The sequence below is a fragment of the Bison bison genome, unplaced genomic scaffold (assembly GCF_000754665.1).
Source record: "Bison bison bison isolate TAMUID 2011002044 unplaced genomic scaffold, Bison_UMD1.0 scf7180017863950, whole genome shotgun sequence".
NCBI lineage: Eukaryota > Metazoa > Chordata > Mammalia > Artiodactyla > Bovidae > Bison > Bison bison.
In genome coordinates, this window is record NW_011494522.1 from 1,898,638 (window position 1) to 1,924,295 (window position 25,658).

At 36.0% G+C, this 25,658-nt stretch overlaps 1 protein-coding gene across 4 annotated transcripts in view; it reads left to right on the forward strand.

Annotated features, from left to right (window-relative positions):
- Positions 1-25,658, forward strand: part of NAV3 (neuron navigator 3) — an 898,556-nt gene that overhangs the window by 640,778 nt on the left and 232,120 nt on the right. For all 4 annotated transcript variants that reach the window (XM_010833878.1, XM_010833876.1, XM_010833879.1 and 1 more), the window contains 2 exons: positions 4,572-4,644; positions 7,665-7,848. In XM_010833878.1, coding sequence (XP_010832180.1) covers positions 4,572-4,644; positions 7,665-7,848 — 257 coding nt within the window. The remainder of the gene's footprint in view (positions 1-4,571; positions 4,645-7,664; positions 7,849-25,658) is intronic.

Consider the following 25,658-nt stretch of genomic DNA (forward strand, 5'->3'; position numbering starts at 1 on the left):
CAAAATTCTCCAAGCCAGGCTTCAGCAATATGTGAACCGTGAACTTCCTGATGTTCAAGCTGGTTTTAGAAAAGGCAGAGGAACCAGAGATCAAATTGCCAGCATCTGCTGGATCATGGAAAAAGCAAGAGAGTTCCAGAAAAGCATCTATTTCTGCTTTATTGACTATGCCAAAGCCTTTGACTGTGTTGATCACAATAAACTGTGGAAAATACTGAAAGAGATGGGAATCCCAGACCACCTGATCTGCCTCTTGAGAAATTTGTATGCAGGTCAGGAAGCAACAGTTAGAACTGGACGTGGAACAACAGACTGGTTCCAAATAGGAAAAGGTGTACGTCAAGGCTGTATATTGTCACCCTGCTTATTTAACTTATATGCAGAGTACATCATGAGAAATGCTGGATTGGAAGAAACACAAACTGGAATCAAGATTGCCGGGAGAAATCTCAATAACCTCAGATATGCAGATGACACCACCCTTATGGCAGAAAGTGAAGAGGAACTCAAAAGCCTCTTGATGAAAGTGAAAGAGGAGAGTGAAAAAGTTGGCTTAAAGTTCAACATTCAGAAAACGAAGATCATGGCATCCGGTCCCATCACTTCATGGGAAATAGATGGGGAAACAGTGGAAACAGTGTCAGACTTTATTTTTCTGGGCTCCAAAATCACTACAGATGGTGACTGCAGCCATGAAATTAAAAGACATTTACTCCTTGGAAGAAAAGTTATGACCAACCTAGATAGCATATTCAAAAGCAGAGACATTACTTTGCCAACAAAGGTCCGTCTAGTCAAGGCTATGGTTTTTCCTGTGGTCATGTATGGATGTGAGAGTTGAACTGTGAAGAAGGTTGAGCGCCAAAGAATTGATGCTTTTGAACTGTGGTGTTGGAGAAGACTCTTGAGAGTCCCTTGGACTGCAAGGAGATCCAACTAGTCCATTCTGAAGGAGATCAGCCCTGGGATTTCTTTGGAAGGAATGATGCTAAAGCTGAAGCTCCAGTACTTTGGCCACCTCATGCGAAGAGTTGACTTATTGGAAAGGACTCTGATGCTGGGAGGGATTGAGGGCAAGAGGAGAAGGGGATGACAGAGGAATCGATGGCTGGATGGCATCACTGACTCGATAGACATGAGTCTGGGTGAACTCCGGGAGTTGGTGATGGACAGGGAGGCCTGGCGTGCTGCGATTCATGGGGTCGCAAAGAGTCGGACATGACTTAGTGAATGATCTGATGGTAACTTTAGAAGAAGAGATCTTTGTAACCATGATAGATAATCTTAGTTCTAATAAATTTCCTAGTCTCTTACCTCTGATTATGAATAGACTGTTTAGCAGTCTGTGTTTCTCTATAACATTCATTGCATTACATTGGAATCATCTCTCCTATGAGATTATATATGTATTTAAGGTCTTGGACATGTCTCAATGAATAAATAATCATTATGTGAATGAATGAAAACAAACATCTTAACAGTTTTAACCAATGCAAAAACATTATTGCATTTTACTTTAATTTTCTAAGTGTTTATATTTTAAAGAGTTATAATAAAATCTTTGGCTGAAATCTATATAATCATTTGTATTTTGCCATATGATAGAAGTTTGCTCAAACTGAGCCATCTTATTTATTTGTTTGGTTGAAATAAAATTTAGTTAATTTATACAATGACATTAGCAATACTTGTTTATCTTGAAAAATGGGAAGAATCATTAATTTAAAATAGCACGAGTCACAAAAGAATTTACATCCAGAGAGAATAAAAGTTACATTTGGTTTATATTCTTCTACATATTTTCTATGTATGATTCATAACAGCAGTACCTACAGACATGCCCTAACCAGGATGCCTTGTGTCTGCAGAGAAAACTCAAGTCTTTTAAGTATTATGCCTGCTATCTGGTTTACAGTTATTTAGCTTTTATATTGCAGTGGTTTTAGGATCCCAGTGGGTATTGGGAGCCTTTTCAGTTCCAGGCCAGATTTACTCTGTAAGCATGACTGCAGAGAGGAAAGGCTGGCACGGTCTGTTTTCAGATGTCCTTGTGAGCAATTGTATTGCTCTCGGTAGCTCTTATGGGCATGCCTGCTCCTCCTTCTGAAGCTTGCCCAACCTTATCAAAATCAGACTTATCCTGTGTGTCCAAATGATACTTCTTCCATAGTGAAAGCTGATAAATCCATTCTCTTCACTGCCACACTGTTCTTTATAATTCTCTTTTGGAATATTATGCCTTGTGTTATGCTGATTTATGAATCTTTTTTCGTTCTCTTCAGCTGTATTACAAACTCACAAAGCTCACAAAGGCAAAGATATTTTTTCCTTCCTTATGTTGTCTCATTTTCTAATAACAAGATGCAGTGTGAAGAAAGGAAAGAATTCAAAGTAGGTTCCAGAACTATAGGGTTTTTGAATATTTCAATGTAAAACAGGTAGAACAAGAAGGTCCACTTGGTCATGTAATATTTAGTGTCTTCAACTCTATAATTCTTTCAGTAAAACTTATTTTGAAATGAATTAATATAAAACTTTTTTTTTCCTCAAAGCACATGTGTATACCTTGGCAGCAATCATTTTAAAGCAAAAAACCTCTCATTGGATATTATTGCTTTAATTTTGCACAAAATTACATTTAAAAAGAAATGTAAACAGTTGTCCATTTTATAAAGACAAAGTCTGGAATGTATTTTTTCTTTTTATTTTCTTTAAAAGACATTTTGACCTTCCTATGAAGCTTAGCTAGAGAAGACATTGGCAGAACTTCGTATGTCCTCATACATAGCTTTTGATGAGAATTTAATAAGACAGAGAACAGTACCTTGCCAAGTATTAACTTTAAACCTTATTTACTTTAGAATTTCAAGATTTATGGAATACCAAAAAACCCATGGAGATGACTCACAAAGAACTGGAACTTTCTAGTTTCCTACACTCTTTTAAAAAGTCTTAGTTATTTAACTTTGCTACATATTGCCATGACTAATACTGAAATCAACTCATGACTTAACATAAATTAATCTGTTTCTTTTTGGTTCTCACCCCAAATGGTTAATCACTCTCTGGTTATTGTGCTGAAATGGACTATTTAAAAGCGGTGGCATTAGTCTTTTAAATTACAAAGGTGATGTCTGTATTTAATCAGAGAATTACTCAACTATGGGAATACAAATATAGTTTTTCTCTTTTTATTTCTAAATTATGAAAATAAGACAACACTTAGAAAATATAGAACAAAGTCATATAGTCCCATTATATAATAAAATTATTTTTAAGTGGATAAATTAAGATTTTTGTTGGAATTTCAATATCAAGCTCTCAAAATTAATAGAATATACAGAAAAGTAGAAGGGTATAGTAGACCTGAAAAGCACCATGAACCATTTTAATATAATTAAGATTTATACGATTTTCACACAAGAGTAGGTTGCAAAGTTCTATTCACGTTCCCATAGACTATAAACTCGGAGACACTGGAACACACCAGGGACATAAAACAAGGTGTAAAATTTCACGGTCTAAAGGTATTGAAATCATACAGAGTCTGTTCTCTTATCATTGTGGAATTATGTTAAAAATCAATATCAAAAGATATTTGAAAATAACCCACATATTTTCAAGTGCAATGTGACATTTACCAAGAGAGATCTTTGACTTAGCCATTGAAAGTCTCAGTAAAGTCAGAAGCCTGAAAAAACACAGAGGGTGATTGCTGAGATGAAAGCATTTAAAAGAAATTGCTGTCAAGATGAGGAATTAATACCAAAGATCCTTTAAAAACCTCATGTATTTGAAAATTAAATGTCCACTTTTAAATGATGGATGTATCTAAGAAGGCATAGCAAGGAAAATTAGAAAATATTGATAATGAAATACAAATGAAAAGAGAATTTGCCAGAATTTGTTGCATGCAGCTGAAGCTGGCTTATTGCAACTAAATACAATGTGGAATCTTGAATAATGTATAAAAACAAAGAATGGACACTAGCATAAAATTTTGGTAAATTTGAACCAAATCTGTACTTTACTTAATAACACCATATCACACATTAATTTCCTGTTTTATTTTGTTTTTCAACAACAGTAAATACAGTTTTAAAAGAATTCTATGATTTAGAATGAAAATATACTTCATTTGTTTCATGTGTATCAACCCCTTTTCCATCTTATTTGTCTTTTGGCATACTTACTGACTGTTACTATTCGAATCTCAGTTACCCACATCCTAGTATTCTACGCATCTCCTGTTTGGATGCTTCAGAGACTTGTGAAGCACAAAACCAGCCTGGTTTTATGTTAAGTAGGTGGGTTGCTAATCTGTAAGAATGCCATTCTTGATCAGGCCTCTATGAATTGTTTGTAAGTACCAAATCAGACAATGCAGTCTTTATATTCGTCCTGCAATTAGCCAAAATTATTCTAGTTATAGTCCAGTTAAAGATCTCTAGTATGAAATGAATGTAAAGTATTCATTCTTTCTTTATCTTTCTCTCTGGCTTCATTCTAGCTCATTTATGTACTTAAAAATAATCTTCTAAGTTACTTTTTCACTGCTTTTCGTGTTGCAGATTGAAAATGTTGATGTCTGCCTTAGTTTTCTAGCAGCCAGAGGAGTAAATGTTCAAGGTCTATCTGCTGAAGGTAAGAAAAAGCATAATTGTCACAAATGGCATCTGTGTTTGAAAAGACTTTTGATAACACTAGAAATGTCAAATGAGAGTACATAGGCCCTTAATATAGAAAAGGAAATTAGTAAAGTTTCCAAAATAATAGAAACATAAGTTCTGTGGTTGTTAATGTATGCTTTCATTATGTAGCTATGTTCCAGATTTTGTCAAAGTTGTTCTTTACATTACTGAGTATATGGAAGGGAGGCATATTAACAAAGTATCTTTATGATATAACGATTAAGTAGTACTTTTAGAATATTAAGTAGATGGATGGATAGATAATGCTGGGTAATAGATGGACAGAAATACAGTTAAATGGTGTAATTAATGCTTAAATATTGTTTTATCAATAACAATTCTATAATTTGATCAAGTTAGCAGTCCAAGTCTAAATATTTGGTAAGTTTAATCAAGTCCTCAGGAATTCTTAAATAATTAGTATTAGTAACTGTTCTATGTAAAGGCCTTAACATTTTTAAAAGTTTAAAAGATCATCACTGACATTGAAGTACAGAAAACAGGAAAAAAACAACTAAATCTGTCACTTTTTTCCTGCTTTCTTTTTCTTCAACATATATTTTTTAGGAAACGTTTTCAAAATTTTCAAGTAGTAATAGTAACAAAAACAATTGCTAATGTTATGACATATCAGTTCCTTTGAGATCTGTATCAGCAACAAGCATTTTTTAAATTAGAATTTTAATTATATTACATTAATCCCTTTTGGCAATTTTTGTTACTTAATGTTTCTACTACAGTCAATTTACTCTGCAAAGCCTTCCCAACTCCCACAGATAGTATAAATACTAGATAGGTCTAAATTTTACAAGTTTTACTGCCATTGCAAAAATAGGAATTGTGTGACTTCTGAAATATTATGAACATGAACTAGAATTATTTACTTTTCTCAATTTTTCTGCACTGTTTAAATTTTATTTTGAACTTCTTCTATCCTTTATATGTTTATGTCATGATATTTAATATTAAATTATATACTTAAAGGCCAAAACTTAGGTTCAAACCTAATACATGGTTCTGTTACTGAGAATAATATTTGAGAAAATTGTCCAGGATGATACTTTACTTTCTAAGAGGTTAAAAGTAGGTGGAAATGTTACTATTTGTTGGTTTTATGTCTCTTCCTTTTAACATGACATCTTTTATTAACATAAGCCTGTTGCTTTTTTTTTATCTCCTAAAAATATATGAATAGTCAAAATGATTTTCTGTATTTATTAAACATGAATACTAATAAAACAAGTTTAAAGAATATCTTTCAATAAGATTCACAGGAGAAACTTAATACTTGCAGGTTCACCCAAGAAAATTTATCCTGTCTCACTGTAGCTTTATATTGATCAAGCCTATACTTATGGCCCCTGTGAGGAAGGTTGGGGGTTATAATAACTCAGCCTTATTTTATATGAAAAATTCCACTGCATAGTGTGTGTGTGACATTATAAACCATCAGAGAGCAAGAAATTTAAGTAGGTTTATTAATGTTTCTAAATTCTGAAAAGGAGGCATAAAACCTTGACCTCACAAGAGGATATATTTTATTGTCAATGGCAAGTTTCATTTAAAGTATGATTATAGGTTGCATAGCATTATATCCAGCTTTAGTGGTCTCTCTTTTTCTAATTCTAAAATTATAACTCCAGAAGAAAAAAACTAGCTCGTGTTATGGCCTACTTTGTGCATTTTATTTTTTCTTCAGTGTTAGAAAAACTTACACAGGAGCCTCATGTGTTTAGAACTAGAAATTCTACTTATTCTATTATGCTTATTCTACTTACACTATTATGCATGCATAATAAGCATGCATCTAAAGCCATGCATAAAGTGATCTTAATCATTTCTTAATATGTAATGTGAATTAAAAATAAAAGAATTGGAACATTAAAGTGGATAACTATGGTGCCATCTGCTCTTTGGAGGACAAATACATAGTTTTTTAATAAATCGCTTGGTGGGTGATTTAGAATATTGCTAACAGTTATTATGAGGTACATCCATACAGCATCAGTGGAGAAGGAAATGGCACCCCACTCCAGCACTCTTGTCTGGAAAATCCCATGGATGGAGGAGCCTGGTAGGTTAAAGTCCATGGGGTCACTAAGAGTCGAACACGACTGAGCAACTTCACTTTCACTTTTCACTCTCATGCGTTGGAGAAGGAAATGGCAACCCACTCCAGTGTTCTTGCCTGGAGAATCCCAGGGACAGAGGAGCCTGGTGGGCTGCTGTCTATGGGGTCCCACAGGGTCAGACACAACTGAAGCGACTTAGCAGCAGCAGCAGCAGCAGCAGGATATAGCATCAGTATTTATAATGCAAGCCACTGAGCTTTCTTTCTCTAGCTCATAGGCATCCCTCCACTGGTAACAGCTGTGTGCATTTGTGAGGGAAAATATGTGTGTGTGTGCATGTGCTCAGCCATGTCAGACTCTTTTGAGACCCCAATGAACTGTAGCCCGCCAGACTCCTCTGTGCAAGGGATGTCCCAAGCAAGAATACTGGAGTGGATTGCTATTTCCTGCTCCAGGAGATCTTCCTGACCCAGGGATCGAACCTGTGTCTCCTAAATCTCTTGCACTGGCAGGCAGATTCTTTACCACTGACCCACCTGGGAAGCCCATTTGAGAGATAAACAGAATGATAAATCAAATGAGGAACACAAAACAGAGCACCTATCTATTGGCATGAAGAAGCTACCTTGAGAAAAACTTTAGTTCAGGGTCAGCAAAGAGCATCCCTTGAGTAACCTTTGTTCTCTCTCTGAAATTTCCAAACTAGTAAAACTGTTAGCATGTTTTAGAAAATCAGACTTACTTAAATGTGTGACTGAGAAAACCAAGTTTTATTTCTGTCTTCAAAGATTTAGTCTATTAAGAATCTATTGGAAGCAATTTGCAAACTGCTTCTAGAATTTCTTTTGTTAAAAAAAGTAATTTTATATGATACTGTTTTTATATTTTCCACTTGATACAGAAATAAGAAATGGAAACTTAAAAGCCATTCTAGGGCTGTTTTTCAGTTTGTCTCGCTACAAGCAGCAGCAGCACCACCAGCAGCAGTATTACCAGTCCTTGGTGGAGCTTCAGCAGCGGGTCACCCACGCCTCCCCTCAAGCAGAAGCCAGCCAGGCCAAAACCCAGCAAGATATGCAGTCCAGGTAAGGGAGGGAAGCGGGGGATGTGTTTAAAATGAATTTACATTGATGGGAGTCTTGGGAGCATGTAGACACAGCCAGGGTGGGATGCTGGCAATTTGTTTTTATAAGTTTTTGTTTGTGAGTTTGGTCACCATATTTATGTAGTTGTATCCATGTGATGCGATTATTTGACTAATGTTATAGAATTTAAAACCTCTTTTGCTTGGATAACCAACATTTGTCACTTTTTAGGTGAAATATTTGTGTTTGTTTTCTAAAGGTGATCGTGGTTTGTATCGAAATGTGTGAAGTGTCTTTCTTGTAAGCTGCGTGTCACAGTTACTTTCTTCTTATTTAGAATGTACTTTTGGAGTCCTGGTCTCCAGTTGTATAGTTTTCTTTTGTCGATGTTTCAGATTGGTTAAATCATTAAATCTGTCAAAAAGTTTAGGCCTGTTAAACACAGGAGTTTGAGTGTTTGGGAACATGCTGTTTTGATGTGAGATTGTATGTGTGTATTTATATACACAGGTTATGTTTGTCTTACTTGAGTCTGTGCGTACATGTAGACACAGCCAGGATCCAGTGCTGACAAACCATTACAACATCCTTTACTCTTTCATTACTGCTTTTTTCAGTTTGGAATTACATCAGTCATGATTCAGGCAGAGAAGCAGAATCAGTAAAAAAAAAAAAAAATAGAGTTAACAGATTCATTGTAAAGAATTGATTCATGTGATTGTGTGGCTGGCAAGGCGAATGTGAAGACAAACAGCAGCCCAACAGAGAGGACAGGTTGACACTGTGAGCATGAGCCAAAACCGCTATGAACAGGTGGAATTTCATCTCTCAGGGAGGCCGCACTCCTGCTTTTAAGACCTTTCAAGGAGTGAATTGGGCCTACTATCCTAGCGATAATCTAGGATAATCTCCTTTAAGTCAAATGCTATGGATTTAGACCACATCCACAGAAGGCTTTCACAGAAAGACCCAGATTGGTGCTGAGTGGGACTAAATAAACCTAGCTAAATTGGCACGTCAAAAAATGATCACTGAACAAGATTAACAGGTTTCATGCAAATTGTTTATTTGTTTCTGATCAATGTGTGGGTTATCAGCTCTTTAGTTCTATCGCATACATAGCTATGATTGTTTTTCTTAAGGAGAGAGAATGTCCAATACAAAAATACTCTTTACCATCTTCTAAAATATACACATGTATCAAATATATGTAAATATTTAACTTTTTCCATCTTAGAAGCCAAACCTAAAACCTAATAATACAGTTTGCCTGTAGTTTGTTTTTGGCAATTAGTACTGACTGAAAAAACTAATATAAAATTCCGAAATATGTTCACAAACCACTTCCCACTTATTGTCAGATACTCAACAGTTCAGAAATCTCCTCTTTCATCTGTCAACCACCCCTTGCTTCACATTAAGCAATATTTCTGTCTCTGTACAACCATGTAAACTCTACTTCTTTTGGCAAATGTTTCTCATTAGTGAATTATTAATAAAGAAAAATTATAGTTTCACCAAAAAATTTGGGATGTACTACAAAGGCCATGGAGTGATAAGGGAATGTTTGTTTTTACTCAAAAATGCAAATGTGCTTCTGCTTTTTTAAACTTGTCTTGGCATTTTGTGCTGTTGTGTGAAACAGTTCAGGAATCAAAGTGAAAAAAAAAAGATCTATAGTATAAGTTCTTTGGCTTTCCTTAAGAATAGAGGAGAAGAATAAAACATATGACTTATTAAATTGGGGGGTGATGGTTGATAGAAGCAGATCTAGATTTTGAGACCTGCCAGAAATAATATTTCTTAGAGTTTGGTTTAAGCCATTTGAATAGACAAGAAGCAAGAATAGTAGCTAGAAAAATACAGGAACTAAAATGGTATTGTGCAAAGAATGTTGACTCTGGAGATGAGATGAGCTATCATTTGTCACTTCTTTTCCTCACTCTACTTCTCTATCTGTCATTGGAGTTTCTTGCCCCAGACTCCTCAGTGGTTATAACCCTTTGGGGGAGTTTTTTTTCTCTTCTTGCTAGATATGCATGGATATTATGAAGCTGTATAATATTTTAAAATATAAAACTATATATAGAATAGGCATGGTCATTTTACAGCGTCTTGGAGAGAGCTATCTTATTTTTTTTCAGTGAAAGGTTATAAAAAGCATTGGGAAGCCCATTCTTTTCACTAGTGTCCTTTAATTCTGGGATAGCAGGGGAGTTCTTTACCATGAGTGCGACCTGGGAACCCTGATTTTTTTCTTTTGATAAATTGGATTTAATTACTTTTTGGATTGGGAATTTAACAAATCAGAGTACTTACTGTACTAAATGTAGTGCTTAGTTAGGTTCATGATAAAGAGGAGCTCAAAGTCTTCATTTCAGCAGAATTTATTATATGTTTTGGAGAATGCTCTATTTCAGATATTAATACTTATTTCCATTTGTGTGGGCTTGATAACAGAGAAGGCAATGGCACCCCACTCCAGTACTCTTACCTGGAAAATCCCATGGATAGAAGAGTCTGGTGGGCTGCAGTCCATGGGGTCACTAAGAGTTGGACATGTCTGAGCGACTTCACTTTCACTTTTCACTCTCATGCATTGGAGAAGGAAATGGCAACCCACTCCAGTGTTCTTGCCTGGAGAATCCCAGGGACGGGGGAGCCTGGTGAGCTGCTATCTATGGGCTTGCACAGAGTCAGACATGACTGAAGTGACTTAGCAGCAGCAGCGGGCTTGATAAGCAATCTAGATGTTTCTATCAATCACCCCTCAAAAGTTAATAATAAAGTGTATGTTTTATTTTTCTCCTTCTCCATTCTTAAGGAATTTCGAAGAACTTACACTATAGATCATATTTTTCACTTTGATCCCTGCACAGTTTCACACATCACAAAATGCTAAGACAAGCTTAAAGAACAGAAGCACATTTGCAGTATTGAGTAAAAACAAATATCCCTTATCATTCCATGGCCTTTTAGTACATTCAGTTTTTTTTTTGGTGAAACTGTAATTTTTCTTTATTAATCATTCATCAATGAGTAAAATTTGCCAAAGGAATTAGAGTTTACAATGTTGTACAGAGACAGAAATATTGCTTAAAGTTTGCTAAAATATTACTTAAATATTGCTAAAGGTTGATATAGTGAAATAGTATATGATTATAATTTATGTGAACTGAGATGTGATAACATATTTAAGCATTTTCAAAACCTATATTGACAGTATACATAGGAAAGGTTTAAGTCTCCATACTATAGAACCAAGGTGATAAATGTGAAAAAAACCCCAGGGACACATTTCTCTTTGTTTGCTTGAGATGTGAGTCATAAATCATGATTTATGAAGATTTTCTATTGATTTCAAAGCTCTTTCCAAGTGAACGGTTTAAATGACTGGTTCCTATATTATTCTAGATATTTAGCCAGAAAATGTTCTTGTATTTTTCTTGGTAGACCTGAAAGGATTTTAGTGCACCTTGTTTCATGAGAATGTTTTTGTTTTGTTCATTTTGTTTATTAAATAAACTGGCATAGCTGCCTAGATTTCCACAACATTTATTTTATTCACTAAGAATTGCTAATTTGTTTTGCTCTTTTGAGCATAACACTGAATGTTTCCATTTGAACATTTTTCATTCAAATAGGCATTTTGATCTAAAGATTAACAAGTAAAATATACAAGACAGAAAATCAAATGTGAACCAAGAGAAATAGAGCGGGGGTGGCAAACTCCCCTCTTGAGACTTCTCAGCTTCCTCTCTCCTGTAGAGTGTGTGTGTGGTTGTGTGCTGTGTGCGTAGATGTGGGCACAGGTGCCTGTGTGTGTCCTGTTCGAGGACAGATCTTCTTGTTGGGAGCTCACCTCTGGAATCTGCCTATACCTAGGTCCCAATTCTACCTCTTTCTAGCTGTGTGACTGTGGACAACTTACCTGATCTCTGTGTGCTTCAGGTTCCCATTTGCTAAAAGGGCAACGGCACCAATATCATGAGGTTGTTCTGGGGGTTCATTGGGTCAGAATCTAAAACTCACTGAACACACCTGGCAGATGTCACTCTTCCGCTCAGAGCCGTGACATGGCATCAAATAGCCTCAGCTTGCTCCCCACTTAGGAAACACGCTGTGTCTGATTCCTTTGCAAGAGTACTCTTCCTCCGAGAGTCACTTGGCTGAATGTCTCACTCCTTCAGGTTCACTGCTCCCATGTCACCTTCTCACTGACGGTGACCTTGACTACTCTGTTAGCACTACAGGCTGCCCACCCATCCTAGTTGCTGTACTTTCCCTTCCTTTCCATAGCCCTAATCACTCTCTAACCTAAAACATATTTATTATAGTCATTGTTTATTATTGCTACTTCCTCCCCTCCAGATCGTAAGCCCTGAGAGGAGAGTAGTGTTTTTATGTTTTAATACTTTTCGAGGGATTAAACAAGAACATTATACACAGGAGGTGCTTAGTAATGATTTCTGAAGTGAGTTAAGGTAAAAATGAATGAATCTATTATAGCTGCTTCTAATTTTAAGAAGGAAGATTGTCTAACATTTGAATTTGCAATGGTAGGTCATTTAAAATGGAAATTGTGTATATTTATAAAAATACTATATTAAAGATAAATGTATTTCGGATTCTCAGGTGGTCACGATATTGAACTATAGATAGTTTCAGAGTGGTATGTAGTGGAACCATCATCAGACCTTATCTGGATGCATGAAATTATTCACCTCATCCTCACTGATCCCTGACTATATTCCTTTTTGTTCTTTCACGAAACATGTGAGAAAGAAACGAAATGCATGTGAAAATGTAGCTAAGAAATTACATAGGTGATAGAGTATTAGAGGCAGTGATAACAAATCTTTCTGAACTAAACTAAGAGCTGTTTTGGGAATTTGGGAGATTATGATCCCCACAGAGGATCATTTGTCCCTTCTGCTTTTCATTTTGTAGGAGAAAGTCAAGAATGTGTCCAGTTGCTGTTTAGATGAACTTGCTCCTTCCTACAGGACTCACAAGTCAAATTGCAAAATCTCTGGGCACATGCTTTTTGAGTGACTTGCCTGCTCTCTTTACAGCCCCTTGCCAAGGTTCCTGTGACCCCTGCCACACACATTGCTCTTGGAACCCTCTTCCATGAAAGACATTTGCCTTCCCCTTTTCCAGGAAACATCCTTTCCTTCTGGGAGATTCACTGTGAAACTGGGGCAGTTTACAGCTTTTCAGCCTGAGGTTATAAATCTTGAGAAGTATAGAAGGAAGTTTAATTTAAGATGACAGGAAAGCTCTGGTAATTTAAGCCCTCGTGAACCTGGCTTCAATTAGTTGCTTAATTCAGCTCTATGTTGTGGATTATAGTGTGCTCTTCAAAAATGATGGTGAATCAATTAAACTTTAAAGAAAATGAAACAAACAACAAAGACATTTATGAATCTCCTTTTTAATATCACGATTTTTTTATTCCCAGAGAAAAATAATTGAAGGGAAAGAAATTATTCTTTAATTGATTGATTGAGGAAACCAAGAAAGGGTATAATAGTAACAGTGTGTGTATACACAGTGCTTATGTTCTATGCTTTTATTCAGTGTTTTTAAAGCTTGACAGCTAGTCATAGTTCTGCTGTTATGATGGGGTATCATCTCTATAGTTTTGGTTATTTTAGCATCAGGCAAACATGGGTTTCACTTCTGCCTACCAATTCCCAGTGATGTGGCATGAGGCAAGTTATTTTAACCTGCTCAAATACCAGTGTTCCTACCTCTAATATTGGAATGGTGATAACTTTCTCAGAAGGGTATTGAGAAGACCACAGGACATAATTTGTATTTAAAGTGCCTCCTTAACACAACTCTTAGTGTGTAATAAACACTCAAACCAGCCATTTTCATCTTCCCTCCTCTCACTTTAAGGTCATACCAATGTATAATAAAATTATAGATCAAAGTTAATACCTCAAGTCAACCTCTTCACTCTTCCTTTCTTTCTCACTTTCTCTGATCAGTTCTGTCCATCACACTTCTTCCCCCCCCCGCCCCAAGGAAATGGAATATTTACTTAGCTCAGCTTCAAGTGCATTAGAAAGATACATTTGCATGTAAATAATGACTCTACCAAGTCTAAAGCACTCATCTCTCTTCATAGAGCAGTTCATTCCTTTCTGTCTCATCCTAGAAGATTGGTTCTTTTTTTTTAATATAAATTTATTTATTTTAATTGGAGGTTAATTACTTTACAATATTGTATTGGTTTTGCCATACATCAACATGAATCCATTATAGGTATACACGTGTTTCCCATTATGCATTACATAAAAGTAGTTCAAAATATATCCTCACAATTTAAAAATAATGACCCAGTGCTCAGACCTCCCAGGCCTGATCTAACTAAACGGAGGTAACCCCATTCATTATTTTAGGTATTTCCTTTAGTAATTAGTCCCCTATAGATAAATAAAATGCTACTGCCACTAATTGTTATTCATTAATTTGATCACTTTTTAAAATTATTTATTTATGTGGCTGCCTCAGGTCCCAGTTGCGTCTCTCCTTGCAGCACACAGACTTCCAGTTGCGGCACGTGAGCTTGGTCACTGTATGGCACGTGAAATCTTAGCTCCACACTGTTGTTGTTCAGTCACCAAGTCATGACCAACTCTTTGCAACCCCATGAACTTCAGTACGCCAGGCCTCCCTGTCCCTCACCGTGTCCTGGAGTTTGCCCAAGTTCATGTCCATTAAATTTATGATGCCATCCAACCATCTCATTCTCTGTCACGATCTTCTTCTGCCTTTGACAGGCAAAATATAACGCCAAGATACATTCTCCAGGCAAGAATACTGGAGAGGGTGAAAGTGAAAGTCGCCCAGTCTGGTCCCACTCTGTGCAACCTCATGGACTATACAGTCCATGGAATTTTCCAGGGCAGAATACTGGAGTGGGTAGCTGTTCCCTTCTCCAGGGGCTCTTCCCAACCCAGGGATCAAACCCAGGTCTCCCACATTGCAGACAGATTCTTTACCAGCTGAGCCACAAGGGAAGTCCAAGAATACAGGAGTAGGTAGCCTATCCCTTTTCTAGCGGATCTTCCCGAACCAGAAATCGAACCGGGATCTCCTGCATTGCAGGCAGAGCTGAGCGACTGAGCTATCAGAGAAGCCCACTGGAGTGGGTAGTCATTCCCTTCTCCAGGGGATCTTCCCAACCCAGGGATCGAACACAGGTCTCTAGCATTGCAGGCAGATTCTTTACCATCTGAATCACCAGGGATCAAATCTACAACCCCTGATGTATGCACTCTCCCATCTCTCCAATCCCCCATTAATACAGTCAACAAATGTTTATTAAGCACTTAGGTGTTCCTGGCACTCCTCTAAACATTGGAGATACAGTAGAGGATAAAATAAATGGAAGAATCCTTGCCCTTTTAGAGCTTATATTTAGTTATAGACAAGCAATAAAAAAATAAATATGTACTAGTAATTGAGCAGCTGTTGGTAGAGAAGCATAAATCAGAGCAGGAGAAATAAGATGTTTTTCTGCATTTCAACAGGCTTCTGGGAAAGTCCTCACTCAGATGATACTGAGCAAAAGGGGAAACAGAACTAGCTCTGCAGTTATCCTATGGAAGAGAGTGTCAGGCAGACAGAAGAACAAGAGCTAAGACCTTGAATTAGGAGTCTATCTGTTTTTTGTTTTTTGTTTTTTTTCAAGAAGAGGAAATAACCCAATTTGGCTGTATCAGGAAGAAGGGCATAGAAGAAGAGTAGGATATATTTCAGAGAAAGATCAGGTAGTATGACCCCGTTGCCATTATAAGAACTGTGGATTTTATTCCAGGAGAGATGGGAAACTATAATATGCCATGTTGCTGCAAATGGCATTATTTTACTCTTAATGGCTGAGTAATACATTTTAGTAAAAGAACAGGCCACGGCTCATTTAATGTCACTCTAGAGGGATATTATAAATTGAGGGACCCCTCTTTGCTGGCATCTTTCCTCTGGAATTATTTAGTTGTTATAATTAAACTTGTTTCTTGTTTGTTTGGTCAACTAGTTGGTTTGTTTATGTCTGGTCATAGAGTGAGCAGCAATAGTAATTGACATAGGTGTTTGATTAATCTCCCTCTTTTTGTACCTCCTTCATCTCATCTGCAGTTTCCTAGTCCAGCCTCCCTCTCTCTTATGGGCTGACAGCACCCCTCACTCTTACAGACTGAACCCCCCCCTCCATGTGTATAGTAGGATGAGGCATCCCCTGCTGTGTGTTCTCCATCAAAAATACTTCATTTATTTTCAGTTGCCCAAAATCTGTTTTGGCCTCCTGGTCATTGATGGCCCCCTTTATCTGTAATGATATCCTTTGATGTTATGAGCTTAAACCTTGATTATTTTTTATCAACATGTTATGGCATCACGTTCTTTGACAGAATAATTCTTCATTCTAATAACTTTATTATTTTCTTTAAATAAATAAAAATCAATTAGCTGAACTTATCCAGGGAGAAAATGAAAACATCACAATTATGTTCTGCCTTCCCAAGGGAACTGTGAGAATATATCTTTTAAATTATTAGACTTACTCCTAGTTTAGAGAATTTAAGACTTGTTTTCTTTGTGACATAAATGTCTAGATAAAAACAATATAAACCCATGTTTCATAATTTGGTGTTATAACTACCAAACATATTCATGTATCATCACAGAGCCATGACTCAGAATAATTAACTTGTGATTTATTTCTTGAATATTTTACTCCAGGACATTTTGATATCCTGTTTATGTATTGTATGAACTTTGTCTCCCAAACACTAGAAATTTTTCGTTCTATTCAATCTTTGCTATTTCTGGAACACTCTCTTCTCGACTAGGGCATTGGTAATGTAGAGGTGAAGAAGGAAATGACAACCCATTCCAGTATTCTTGTGTGGATAGTCCCCTGGATATAGGAACCTGGTGCGCTACAGTCCATAGGGTTGCAAAGAGTCAGATATGAGTTAGTGACTGAACAAATGTAGAGTTGATAATTATATCTGCAATTTTATACCATATGCAATGATTATGTATTAATCTGTTTTGCACTAACATCTGTGTATCAGAGATTCAACTTATTGTCTTACAGTGGAAAAATGCAACTGTCAGAATTATTTCAGTGTGACCATTGAATACTTTCCTGTCATAAGGCATACAGAGAAAGCCAAATTATAATCAGCGGATGACAAAATAAGCAAAGAACTGAACTTGGGAGACTTGCATGTTTCTGCAGCTGAGATAGTCTTGCCATGGGTCAAGAGTCTTTCTTCATTGCGAAGCTCACTGTCACTGTTTTCCTTTTCATATTCCATGCCCTGTGCTTCTGCCTCTGGCCACCCTCATTGCCCACACCACGCCACCCCGCTGCACCCACATCTTTCTGGTTGACCTCTCAGTCTCAAAAGATGTATAAACACAGCACTGCGGGAAGGACTCTGGATCAGAGTCCACCGTCAGAAGTGTTTTGAGACCCCAGTCACCCCTTAACAATGTGAGACTTACTGTACTGATGCTTACATTCGCTTTGCAGTAAATTGAGAGGAGCTCAATTGCAAGGACTCCTTGAAATCTACTTTCTCACAGACCTTCAAACATTTATATAATTATTTTATATGTCATTTTCATGAATGTGTATACTAAAAATAATTTGTTAACATATTTTGTGCTTACTACAGTTCTTTTTAAGTGTTTGGAAGTATTAAATAATCCAGATTTTTCACTCCTCAGGGTAGAGTTTGCCAACATTTGTTATTTTATTTATTTTTTGCTTAAAATAGTAATAACCAATATATATAGAAAATAATCTGAAAATTACTTTGCAGAGTCTTTTCTATATGTATACATTAGTTTTCAGATTCATTTATATATATAAAAGGGGCTTCCTTGATGACTCAGACAGTAAATCTGCCTGCAATATGGGAGACCCAGGTTCGATCCCTGGGTTGGGAAGATCCCCTGGAGAAGGGAATGGCTACCGACTCTACTATTCTGGCCTGGAGAATTGCATGAAAAGAGGAGCCTGACAGGCTACAGCCCATGGGGTCACAAACAGTCAGACATGACGGAATGACTAACACACACTTACACATATTAACATATGGCTGAATCACTTTGCTCTACCCCTAAAGCTAGGACAACATGAAATCCACTATACTCCAACAGAAAACAATTAATTTTTTAAAAATAGTTTTATCTAGAAGTATTGAGAGTCCAGTTTTTGTTTTTGTTTTTTTGAGGTAGTTGCATTAAAATGGACCTTTGGAATGGAGCACTGAATGCATTGGGATATAATTTTCCTCCACACTAAAAGTTGTAAGTGGAAAAGATCCATGCAGCAGCATAGTGTTTTGAGCTACATGTAAGTAAAAGCAGTGTGGAAAATCTAATTTGTGGTAACATTGTGAGAGAAATATGAGCCTGGTTTCCTGAGTTCTCCTTTATCTTGAAGTCCTGCATTCCTAAAAGCATGAGACTTTGATGCAGTAATATCTTATCCAGGCATCTCTCTCTGTAGTTACTGTTTTGAGATCCCACAAAAGCAGACCATGCAGGTGGCCTTATTAACTGTCAGCTGAAATTTAAGATTAGACAGAGGTTGTAAGATATTTACATACCATATTTCACTAATGGGATAAGTTATCACAGTAACCTGTCTCATGTGTAATCAGGATGATATTTCAGCCACCCAGCTGCTAAAAAGAAACACATGTGGATGAAGGCTAAGTTTCTGACTCATTTATGGATTAGGCAATAACTGTTTTTAGTGACGTCTCAGCAAAATTTATGTGTAGGGACAATATATTTTAAAAAATGCTCTGAAGTGAGTAGTTGTTACAAAATGTCTTAAATATTTTTGAATAAGGTACAAAAGATATTTTGCAGAAGTGTCTGAACACTTTCTTCTTTTTTAGAGCTATTACCTTGTCAGTTATCATTTTATAACATTGCACAATGATCCTACAGAAGGGAAACTATATCTACTAAAGGAAGAATTTGGTTTAAATAATATTTATTCTCAAGATCTGGTTTCATTTCTATATTTTTATATTTCTATATTTTTCTATATTTCTATATCATAGGATATATAAGGAAATGTATTTCAAGCTACCTCGGTCTTAAAAAATTTTAGGGAATGTGCCCTATTGTCTTCAGTGTTATTTTGTATAAAAATCCCAGTTTAAAACTTTCTTGCAATGTGTTAATTATAGTACATCTTGGGTAATTTATACCTGATTTCTCTCAAGCCTTATTTAGTAAATTTGAAAGGAAATAATTCCTATCTTCTTCACTTAAAACTGTCTTATAAAAGAAAGGTAAAATTTGGAGGTAAAAAATTCCACCAAAATTTATGCCCAAGAAATGTCTCACCTCCTGTTATAAAATTTGTTTCTTTGTATCCCTCTTTGGCTCCTTGGGAATAGTGTTGTTAAGAGAAAAATGTGATCTTATGATTAAGCATCATTTCCCTTTCTTTGGGAATAGAATACTAAAGGTCCGACTGAGAGGGATTTTGTATAGGGATTTCCACTCTTATAATATTTGTGTGACTCCAAGCCTAAAGTTATATAGACTAAAAGGAGGAAAGATGGTTGATTCTAAGATAGTTTTGTATAAGGTTTCTTAATATAGATGAGTTGTAAAAACCTACATGATATGAAAATTGCTCTGGTTAACATAGTCTATTCAGTTATTTATGTTAAGTACATCTATTTTAAAAATTACTGTTTTTATGTCTTATTTTTATGTTTTGGTGAGCTAGTCACTATGCAGTTGGGCACAGTCCAAAAAAATCATATGGCTTAATGAAAAACAATACTGTTCTAATGATCTTTCGTATATTACCTTAGAGCACAATGTGCTTTTTTATTGGTGATTTGAAAGCTCATATGTGACCTTTCAGCAAATAAAGATTCAGCCCCCTCTATGCACCAAGAATTATGCTAGATGTGCAGCTGAGATCTGCCGATGCTTTAATCTTTCACATCACCCACCAACTAATAGAGAACCTAGATGTTTAAACAGATGGTTTGGTGAGGTGTGCAGACTACTACAACAGAGTACCAGAGTCCAAACAAAGGCACTGGTGAAGGATGCCATGGCACGTTCAGGAAGCTGCCACTTTTTGGCCTAGGAGGAAGTGAAAGTAGAAATGTGTTCTAGGTATCTCTTGCTATATAAAATATTTTGGCCCAAAGTGATAATGATTTTCTTATACTCATGGATAATGTAAGCTTAGGAGTCAGACTGGGAGCAGCAAGAAAATCTTTCTACTCCACTGTGTCTGGGACTTTCACGGGAAAGGGTGGAATGGCTGGCATGCCACAGACTGGTAGGAGGCAAAACGTCTTTGACTGAAGAATCACTTCCAAGGTGACTTTTTCACTCACTTGTCCAGCAGCTTAATTGCAATAGTGACAGCATATATCCTCACCAGCATGGGCATCTCAGGGACATTGTACTTCAAACATGATGACCTACTGATCGAAAGGAGTGACAAGACCACCCATCTTCAAAGGGAGAGTGGGTGGGACAAAGACCACACTTCTTTTTTTATCATTTATTTTACTTTTTTTAATTAATTTATTTTTTAATTGAAGGATAATTGCTTTACAGAATTTTGTTGTTTTCGTCAAACCTCAACACGAATCAGCCATAGGTATACATATATCCCCTCCCTTTTGACCCTCCCTCCCATCTCCCTTCCCATCCCACACCTCCAGGTTGATACAGAGCCCCTGTTTGAGTTTCCGGAGCCATACAGCAAATTCCCGTTGGCTATCTATCTTACATATGGTAATGTAAATTTCCATGTTACTCTTTCCATACATCTCACCCTCTCCTCCCCTCTCCCCATGTCCATAAGTATATTCTCTATGACTGTTTCTCCATTGCTGCCCTGTAAATAAACTCTTCAGAAGCATTTTTCTAGATTCCGTATATATGTGTTAGAATATGATATTTATCTTTCTCTTTCTGACTTAATTCACTCTGTATAATAGGCTCTAGGTTCATCAATCTCATTAGAATTGACTCAAAGACATTCCTTTTTATGGCTGAAAATATTCCATTGCATATATGTACCACAACTTCTTTATCCATTCATCTGTCATTGGACATCTAGGTTGCTTCCATGGTCTAACTATTGTAAATAGTGCTTCCATGAACAATGAGATACATGTGTCTTTTTCGATTTTGGCTTCTTTGGGGTATGTGCCTAGGAATGGGATTACTGGGTCATATGGTGGTTTTATTCCAAGTTTTTAAAGGAATCTCCACACTGTCTTCCATAGTGGCTGTATCAATTTACATTCCCACCAAAAGTGCAAGAGGGTTCCCTTTTCTCCACACCCTCTCCAGCAATTATTGTTTGTAGACTTTTTGATGATGGCCATTCTGACCAGTGTGAGGTGATATCTCATTGTAGTTTTGATTTGCATTTCTCTAATAATGAATGATGAGCATCTTTTCATCTGTTTGATTAGCCATCTGTATGTCTTCTTTGGAGAAATGTCTGTTTGGGTCTTTTTCCCGTTTTTTGCTTTGATTGTTTTTCTGGTATTGAGTTGTATGAGCTGCTTGTATATTTTGGAAATTAATCCTTTGTCAGTTGTTTCATCTGCTATTATTTTCTCCCATCCTGAGTGTTTCTTTTCACCTTACTTATAGTTTCCTTTGCTGTGCAAAAGCTTTTAAGTTTAATCTGGTCCCACTTGTTTACTTTTGTTTTTATTTCCGTTATTCTAGGAGGTGGGTCATAGAGGATCTTGCTTTGATTTATGTCATCGAGTGTTCTGCCTATGCTTTCCTCTAAGAGTTTTATAGTTTCTGGTCTTACATTTAGGTCTTTAATCCATTGAGTTTATCTTTGTGTATGGTGTTAGGAAGTGTTCTAATTTCCTTCTTTTACATGTAGCTGTCCAGTTTTCCCAGCACCATTTATTGAAGAGGCTGTCTTTGGCCCATTGTATATTCTTGCCTCCTTTGTCAAAAATAAGGTACCCATAGGTGCATGGGTTTTTTTCTGGGCTTTCTATCTTGTTCCATTGGTTTATATTTCTGTTTTTGTGCCAGTACCATACTGTCTTGATGACTGTAGCTTTGCAGTATAATCTGAAGTCAGAAAGCTTGATTCTTCCAGATCCACTCTTCTTTCTCAAGACTGCTTTGGCTATTCAGGATCTTTTGCTTTTCCATGAATAGGGAAATTTTTTGTTCTAGTTCTGTGAAAAATGCCATTGGTAATTTGATAGGGATTGCACTGAATCTGTAGATTGCATTTGGTAGTATAGTAATTTTCACAATATTGATTCTTCCTACCCAGGAACATGGAATATCTCTCCATCTGTTTATGTTATCTTTGATTTCTTTCACCAATGTCTTATAATTTTCTGTGTATAGTTCTTTTGTCTCTTTAGGTAAGTGTATTCCTAGATATTTAATTCTTTTTGTTTAAATGGTGAATGAGATTGATTCCTTAATTTCTCTTTCTGATTTTTCATTGTTAGTGTGTGTATATATATATATATATATATATATATGCAAGTGATTTCTGTGTATTGATTTTGTATCCTGCAACTTTGCTAAATTCACTGATTAGTTCTAGTAATTTCCTGATACTACCTTTAGGATTTTCTATGTGCAGTATCATATCATCTGCAAACTGAGAGCTTTACTTCTTCTTTTCCAGTCAGGATTCCTTTTATTTCTTTTTCTTCTCTGACTGCTATAGCTAGGACTTCCAGAACTATGTTGAATAATAGTGGTGACAGTGGACACCTTGCTCCCGATCTAAGGGGAAATGCTTCCAGTTTTTCACAATTGAGAATAATGTTTGCTGTAGGCTTATCATATATGGCCTTTATTATGTTGAGGTAGGTTCCTTCTATGCCTATTTTTTGCAGACTTTTCATCATAAAAGGATGCTGAATTTTGTCAGAGGCTTTTTCTGCATCTATTGAGATTATCATATGGTTTTTGTCTTTCAATTTGTTAATATGGTGTATCACATTGATTGATTGTGTATATTGAAGAATCATGGCATCCTTGGAATAGACTCAACTTGATCATGGTGTATGAGCTTTTTGATGTGTTGCTGAATTCTGTTAAAATTTTGTTGAGGTTTATTGCATCTATGTTCATCAGTGATATTGGCCTGTAGTTTTCTTTTTTTGTGTTATCTTTGTCTGGTTTTGGTATCAGGGTGATGGTGGCCTCATAGAATAAGTTTGGAAGTGTTCCTTCCTCTGAAATTTCTTGTAAGAGTTTAGAAGGATATGCATTAGCTCTTCCCAAGATGTTTGATAGAATTCTCCTGTGAAGCCATCTGGTCCTGGGCTTTTGTTTTGGGGGAGTTTTTTGATCACAGCTTCAATTTCAGTGCTTGCAATTGGGTTGTTCATAATTTCTATTTCTTCCTGGTTCTGTCTTGGAAGATTGAACTTTTCTAAGAATCTGTCCATTTCTTCCAGGTTATCCATTTTATTGCTATATAGTTGTTCATAATAGTCTTTTATAATCATTTGTATTTGTGCATTGTCTGTTGTAACCTCTTCTTTTTCATTTCTAATTTTGTTGATTTGATTCATCTCTCTCAATGAGTCTGGCTAAAGGTTTGTCAATTTTGTTTATCTTCTCAAAGAACCAGCTTTTAGATTTATTAATCTTTACTCTTGTTTGTTTCCTTTTCATTTATTTCTTCTCGGATCTTTATGATTTCTTTCCTTCTACTAATTTTGTGGGGGGTTTGTTCTTTTTCCAGTTGTTTTAGATGTAAAGTTAGGTTGTCTATTTGATATTTTTCTTGTTTCTTGAGCTGGGATTGTATTGCTATAAATGTCCCTTTTAGAACTGCTTTTGCTGCTTCCCTTAGGTTTTTAGTTTTCATGTTTTTATTGTCATTTGTTTCTAGAAAATTTTTTATTTCCCTTTTGATTTCTTCAATAACCTGTTTGTTATTTAGAAATGTATTGTTTAATCCCCATGTGTTTGTGTTTTTTACAGTTTTTCTTTTCCAGTAATTGATATCTAGTCTCAAAGCATTGTGGTCAGAAAAGATTCTTGATATGATTTCAGTTTTCTTAAATTTACTGATGTTAGATTTGTGTCCCAAGATGTGGCCTATCCTGGAGAATGTTCCATCTGCAATTGAGAAGGTGTATTCTTCTGCATTTGGATGGAATGTCCTGAAGATATCAATGAGATCCATCTCATCTAATGTATCATTTAAGACTTGTGTTTCCTTATTAATTTTCTGTTTTGATGATCTGTCCATGGGTGTGAGTGGGGTGTTAAAGTCTCTTACTATTATTGTGTTACTGTCAATTTCTCCTTTTATGTCTGTTAGTGTTTGTCTTATGCATTGAGTTGATCCTATGTTGGATTCATAGATATTTACAATTGTTATGTCTTCCTCTTGGATTGATCCTATGATCATTACGTAGTGTCCTTCCTTATCTCTTGTGATCTTCTTTTTGTTAAGGTTTATTTTGTCTGATATGAGGATTGCTACTCCAGCTTTCTTTTGCTTCCCATTCGCATGGAATATATTTTTCCATCCTCTTACTTTCTGTCTATATGTATCTTTAGGACTGAATTGGGTTTCTTGTAGACAGCATATATATGGGTCTTGTTTTCATATTCATTCAGTCAGTCAGTGTCTTTTGGTTGGAGCATTTAATTCGTTTACATTTAAAGTAATTGTTGATATATATGTTCCTCTTGCCATTTTCTTAATTGTTTGGGAATGATTTTGTAGATCTTTTTTCTTCTCTTGTATTTCTTGACTATATAAGTCCCTTTAACACTTGTTGTATAGCTAGTTGGTGGTACTGAATTCTCTTAACTTGCTTGTCTGAAAAGCTTTTTATTTCTCCATCAATTTTGTATGATATCCTTGCCTGGTACAGTAATCTTGGTTGTAGATTTTCCCCTTTCAGTACTTTAAATATATCCTGCCATTCCCTGCTGGCCTGCAGAATTTCCGATGAAAGATCAGCTGTTTAGTCTATGGGGTTTCCCTTGTATGTTGCTTGTTGCTTCTCTCTTGCTGTTCTTAATATTTATTCTTTGTGTTTAATCTTTGTTTTGATTAGTATGTGTCTTGGCGTGTGTCTCCTTGGATTTATCCTGTATGGTACTCTTTATGCCTCTTGAACTTGATTGACTATTTTCTTTTCCATGTTGGGGAAATTTTCAATTATAATCTCTTCAAAATTTTTCTCATACCCTTTCTTTTTCTCTTCTTCTTCTGGGAACCCTATAATTTGAATGCTGGTGTGTTTGATATGGTTCCAGAGGTCTCTGAGACTATCCTCAGTTCTTTTCATTCTTTTTACTTTATTCTGCTCTTCAGACGTTATTTCTATAATTTTATCTTCCAGCTCACCGATTCATTCTTCTGCTTCAGATATTCTGCTATTGATTCCTTCTCGAGTGTTTTTAATTTCAATAATTGTGTTGTTTGTCTCTGTATGTTTATTCTTTAATTCTTCTAGGTTTTATTAATTGATTCTTGCATTTTTTCCATTTTGTTTTCAAGGTTTTTGATCGTCTTTACTATCATTATTCTGAATTCTTTTTCATGTAGTTTGCCTATTTCCTCTTCATTTATTTGGACTTCTGTGTTTTTAGTTTGTTCCTTCATTTGTGTAGCATTTCTCTGCCTTTTTATTATTTTTTTTAACTTACTGTATTTGAGGTTTCCTTTTCCCAGGCTTAAACGTTGAATTCTTTCTTCCTTTTGGTTTCTGCCCTCCTAAGGTTGGCCCAGTGGTTTGTGTAAG